The 6,000-nt window shown below is 43.4% G+C and overlaps 1 protein-coding gene and 1 pseudogene across 1 annotated transcript; both read left to right on the forward strand.

Annotated features, from left to right (window-relative positions):
* LOC109903140 (matrilin-3-like) overlaps positions 1-264 on the forward strand; it is a 50,337-nt pseudogene extending 50,073 nt beyond the window's left edge.
* Positions 265-333: 69 nt separating this feature from the next.
* LOC109904491 (potassium voltage-gated channel subfamily S member 3-like) lies at positions 334-1,836 on the forward strand. Its single transcript, XM_020501716.1, has one exon. It carries the CDS (start codon positions 334-336, stop codon positions 1,834-1,836), a length of 1,503 nt encoding a protein of 500 aa, XP_020357305.1.
* The last annotated feature ends 4,164 nt before the right edge of the window (positions 1,837-6,000 follow it).

Consider the following 6,000-nt stretch of genomic DNA (forward strand, 5'->3'; position numbering starts at 1 on the left):
TAAGATACATGTATTTGTGATAAATAAATTATATACTATTTGTTTGCTGAAAGCTCAAAGCTTTTTAGAACCAAAATATATTGTGGAAGAAATATTCATTTACCCAATGTCTCAAACTCAGGCCAGAGTTTGCAAGTCGTGTGCAAATCGTTTTTTCTCTCAGTTTGAAAAAGATATAGTATACCAATGCTGTGGTTTGTGCAAGTCACTGATGTTGGTATATTGTTTTCTTGTGTAGGTGATGGATCTTCAGCCTGGAAATGACCTGTGCAAGCATTGAGTAGTGAACGCCTCCCCCTTCTCATAAGGCTCCATCCATGCCACAGATTCACCATGCTGTATGGCCAGATCCTTCACAGGCGTGGCACAGACGAAAGCTTCCTCAACCTTAACGTAGGCGGCTTTAAGCAGCACGTGGAGCGCAGCATCCTGCAGCGCTTCCCCAGGACCCGCCTGGGCTGCCTGTTGGGCTGCGTCTCCGAGGAGGCCATCCTGGAGCTTTGCGATGACTTCAGCCCCACCGACAAGGAGTACTATTTTGACCGCAACCCGCGTTTCTTCCGCTATGTCCTTAACTTCTACCACACGGGCAAGATCCACCTGATGGAGGAGCTGTGTGTCTTCTCCTTCAGCCAGGAGATTGAGTACTGGGGCATCAAGGAGCTCCACCTGGACTCCTGCTGCAGCAACAAGTTTCAAGAGCAGAGGGAGTTTGCAGAGGACAAGGACTGGGACCGGAGGAGCGATGAGCAACATCAGCAGTTCAGGAGCATTGACTCATCCATGGAGGATCTCTCAACTATAGACCAGGACTTGGAGAAGTTTGAGGGTACCTGGTGCTCGGAGGTCCGCAAGAACATCTGGCTGCGCCTGGAGAACCCAGGCTACTCACGTTTGGCCAAGGTGATCGCCGTGGCCTCACTGGCCATGGTGCTAACCTCCATCGTGGCCATGTGCATCCACAGCATTCCCGAGTTCCACCAGGTGGACCTCAACGACAAGGAGATTGAAGACCCAGTGCTGGCTATCTTCGAGGCTGTGTGCGTTGTCAGCTTCTCTGTGGAGTTCCTGGTGCGGGTTTCCGTGGCACCGTGCCCCCGGAAATTCCTGAGTAATGCGCTCAACATCATAGACTTTGTGTCCATCGTGCCTTTCTATGCCACGTTGGCCTTTGAGATGGTGGACGAGGAGAACGAGGAGCTGGAAAACGTGGGGAAGGTGGTGCAGATCCTGCGGCTGATGCGCATCTTCCGCATCCTCAAGCTGGCCCGCCACTCAGCGGGGCTGCGCTCGTTGGGTGCCACGCTAAGGCATAGCTACCATGAGGTGGGCCTCCTGATGCTCTTTCTCTATGTGGGCATTTCCATCTTCTCCACCCTCATCTACTTTGTGGAGAAGGAGTCAGAGGAGTCGGACATAACGACCATCCCTGTGGGCTGGTGGTGGGCCACTATTAGCATGACGACGGTGGGCTACGGCGACACCTGCCCAGTGACGGTGTTAGGGAAGCTAGTGGCAACCCTGTGCATCATCTGTGGGCTGCTGGTGGTGGCCCTGCCTATCACCATTATCTTCAACAAGTTCTCCATGTACTACCAAAGACAAAAGGCCATGGATGCTGATCAGACCAATAACGAGGCGGACCAATGCAATAATAACGATATTAAGATCCCCGACCCCAGTATACCTTACTTTAATGCCGGGGACCTGTACACCCAAAAGATGAACTCATTCATCGCCAGTATCTCTGTCAGGAGCAGCATCGACAGTGATAAGGACACAGACATCTTGAGTATCCAGGATGGAGAGACGACTTGTATCCCGAGGGGCACTTGAGAGCTCAACTTACTAGACTTAAACCCTTTTACTCCTTGAGGAGCATAGGTCATCCACAAATGATCTTCTTCACTTTTGGGCCAGTTTCTCAATTTCCATGAGTACTTCAGTTCTTCAATCTTTACATTACAGATCTTCTCCAGGTGTTCCTTGGTCTCCCACGGTTTCCTTTACCTTGTGGGATCCATATAAGGGACAGGAACAGTGGATGCTGACTTTCTTGGAGTGTGGCCACAGTTGAGAGCGAGGAGGAGAAATAGTACCACCCTGCTTTCACCTGAGGCTTTTGAAATAGCTGTACATGGCCAAAAGCACTTTCCGCTTCCCAGGGTGAAAATAAGTGTGCTGTATCTCTCCACGTTCTTGTCCTTAGAGACTACGATCCATTAGGCCTAAGACTTGGCCTGTTTTGCATTAGTGACTTGAGGACCTATTTTAATGCTCAGCAGTATCTGTCAACATTTATTTTGAATCAATACTTTTTATTTTCACATGGCAATCATATGGAATGAAATAGCCATGGTTTGAAACAAAATTACATTTAGCAATGTCTGGCAAGCATCTACTCAATGGCATGCTACTGCATTTCTCCTTCTCTTCTATACTAATAATTGAAAGAGACGACTGCACGTGTGCTTTAAGGATGAAGTCAGTCATAGGGTGTCTATTGCAGTAATAAAGTATGACCTTTGAGATTTTTCTTAACTCGGCAAGTCAGTTAAGAACAAATTCTTATTTACAATAATAGCCTAGGAACAGTGGGTTAACTGCCTTGTTCAGGGGCAGAACAACAGATTTTCACCTTGTCAGTTCAGGGATTCGATCTAGCAACCTTGCGGTTACTGACCCAACGCTCTAACCACTAGGCTACTAGGCTACCTGCCGACAAGCTGTGGCTTGTCTTTAAAAATTCATTGCATCAATCTCTGCTTCAGCTGTCAGTCAATTATGCAATACCTGCCACATAACCATGAGTTGTTTACCTATTTTAGGTCATAAAATATTTCCCATATCAGCTGGCCATGCCAGGAAAGGCACTTCTTAGCAAATATGACAGACACACATACAGCACAAACATACAGATATATTGAATATTAGTTACACATGACTGTTTTATGCCCTGTGTGAAGCTTATCGTCCTGAACACATTTTTACTTTACCAGAATTTCAATAATTTGACATTGTTCAAAGGTGCACAAAATATGCTTTGCCTGTCTCTCTCTCTCTCTCTCTCTCAATCTCTCTTTTTTAATCCGCCTTTCTCATCCCTTCCATCTGATCTCCCTGAATGCACTCAGAGGGATGTCTCGCTCAGATTAAGACGTGTACATCAGATCGATCAGAGAGGGAAAGGCCAAACATTGGGGCTGCGATCCAAGAATTATAATGTAATGCCCCGGCCAAAAGTGCTTTCCCAAATACCCCAGGTAATCCAATTGATTTGTTCTCATTTTGGAGGTGATCATTGATCAAAGTGTCTCCACTGAATTCAAATCGCACCTGTCGCAGAAGGTAACTACCTACCCTTTGCAAATATAAATGTCATTTACAAGTGTCGTCAGTCAATTATGTTTCTTTTTCTGCTATTACTCTAAAACGTGGCAGAACCATTTAAAAAAAAAATATTGTAATTGAGTTTGGTTTGGCATAGGTACATCCAAGTCTATATGTCTTTTGACATTGCTTTTATATCACCTAGAATAGCAGTTTATTAGTTACAGTGCCTTGCGAAAGTATTCGGCCCCCTTGAACTTTGCTACCTTTTGCCACATTTCAGGCTTCAAACATAAAGATATAAAACTGTATTTTTTTGTGAAGAATCAACAACAAGTGGGACACAATCATGAAGTGGAACGACATTTATTGGATATTTCAAACTTTTTTAACAAATCAAAAACTGAAAAATTGGGCGTGCAAAATTATTCAGCCCCTTTACTTTCAGTGCAGCAAACTCTCTCCAGAAGTTCAGTGAGGATCTCTGAATGAGCCAATGTTGACCTAAATGACTAATGATCATAAATACAATCCACCTGTGTGTAATCAAGTCTCCGTATAAATGCACCTGCACTGTGATAGTCTCAGAGGTCCGTTAAAAGCGCAGAGAGCATCATGAAGAACAAGGAACACACCAGGCAGGTCCGAGATACTGTTGTGAAGAAGTTTAAAGCCGGATTTGGATACAAAAAGATTTCCCAAGCTTTAAACATCCCAAGGAGCACTGTGCAAGCGATAATATTGAAATGGAAGGAGTATCAGACCACTGCAAATGTACCAAGACCTGGCCGTCCCTCTAAACTTTCAGCTCATACAAGGAGAAGACTGATCAGAGATGCAGCCAAGAGGCCCATGATCACTCTGGATGAACTGCAGAGATCTACAGCTGAGGTGGGAGACTCTGTCCATAGGACAACAATCAGTCGTATATTGCACAAATCTGGCCTTTATGGAAGAGTGGCAAGAAGAAAGCCATTTCTTAAAGATATCCATAAAAAGTGTTGTTTAAAGTTTGCCACAAGCCACCTGGGAGACACACCAAACATGTGGAAGAAAGTGCTCTGGTCAGATGAAACCAAAATTGAACTTTTTGGCAACAATGCAAAACGTTATGTTTGGCGTAAAAGCAACACAGCTTATCACCCTGAACACACCATCCCCACTGTCAAACATGGTGGTGGCAGCATCATGGTTTGGGCCTGCTTTTCTTCAGCAGGGACAGGGAAGATGGTTAAAATTGATGGGAAGATATATGGAGCCAAATACAGGACCATTCTGGAGGAAAACCTGATGGAGTCTGCAAAAGACCTGAGACTGGGACGGAGATTTGTCTTCCAACAAGACAATGATCCAAAACATAAAGCAAAATCTACAATGGAATGGTTCAAAAATTAACATATCCAGGTGTTAGAATGGCCAAGTCAAAGTCCAGACCTGAATCCAATCGAGAATCTGTGGAAAGAACTGAAAACTGCTGTTCACAAATGCTCTCCATCCAACCTCACTGAGCTCGAGCTGTTTTGCAAGGAGGATTGGGAAAAAATTTCAGTCTCTCGATGTGCAAAACTGATAGAGACATACCCCAAGCGACAGCTTACAGCTGTAATCGCAGCAAAAGGTGTCGCTACAAAGTATTAACTTAAGGGGGCTGAATAATTTTGCACACCCAATTTTTCAGTTTTTGATTTGTTAAAAAAGTTTGAAATATCCAATAAATGTCGTTCCACTTCATGATTGTGTCCCACTTGTTGTTGATTCTTCACAAGAAAATACAGTTTTATATCTTTATGTTTGAAGCCTGAAATGTGGCAAAAGGTCGCAAAGTTCAAGGGGGCCGAATACTTTCGCAAGGCACTGTAATCTGCAGAGACAGACATTTGTCTTCAGGTCTGCTCCAAAAAACATAAAAATACAACAATGTCAATGTCCGAAAGCTCTGGCTATCAGTGTACCTTGACTGTATTACCTACATTATACTGTCACCTTATTTGCCTTAAAATGAAATTCCGGGAACTATTTCATGAATGCAACAAAGATGTGACTGTGCGATAGGCTCACATACAATGTGTATGTTTTTTCTTAGCATGTTTAAAATATATATATATTATCCACCGCCATGCAGACCATTTGAAGTATAGACTGAATTTACCACAAGCTAAGCTATTGAAATGAAACTGGCTTTTTTGGCAGCAAGCTGCAGATGATAGGGATTGTTAAGCAAGCCTGATACTGATATTTAAACAAATGTTTACGTAGCACTGCAGAGTGTGTCATTACCCTTTATGAGATATTAATTACGTGACCTTTTATTGTAGACCTGATAATTGAGTGTCAACCAACCGTTATTGCCTTCCACATTATTATAATTAGAGCAATAAAATTTACACTGTCCTCATGACAGCTTTACTTTGACTATATGCGGTACACTTTTGAATAGATTTCGTGTAGTTGAAAATACAGCATGAACTGCAAATACCCCCTTACCTAATATAGGCAAATGATTTTGTTTCTAACCCAGAATAATACTTTATACTCATTCAGGCATTGTAAATGTTACATTTAATGACATCAACAATTGCACAAATGTCAGGCTCTAATGAAAAAATGTCAATAAATGACTAACAACATGTCTTGAAAGAAAAACCCACCAGTGGTCACTATTGGCCCACT

Source organism: Oncorhynchus kisutch, linkage group LG14 (assembly GCF_002021735.2).
Source record: "Oncorhynchus kisutch isolate 150728-3 linkage group LG14, Okis_V2, whole genome shotgun sequence".
Lineage (NCBI taxonomy): Eukaryota > Metazoa > Chordata > Actinopteri > Salmoniformes > Salmonidae > Oncorhynchus > Oncorhynchus kisutch.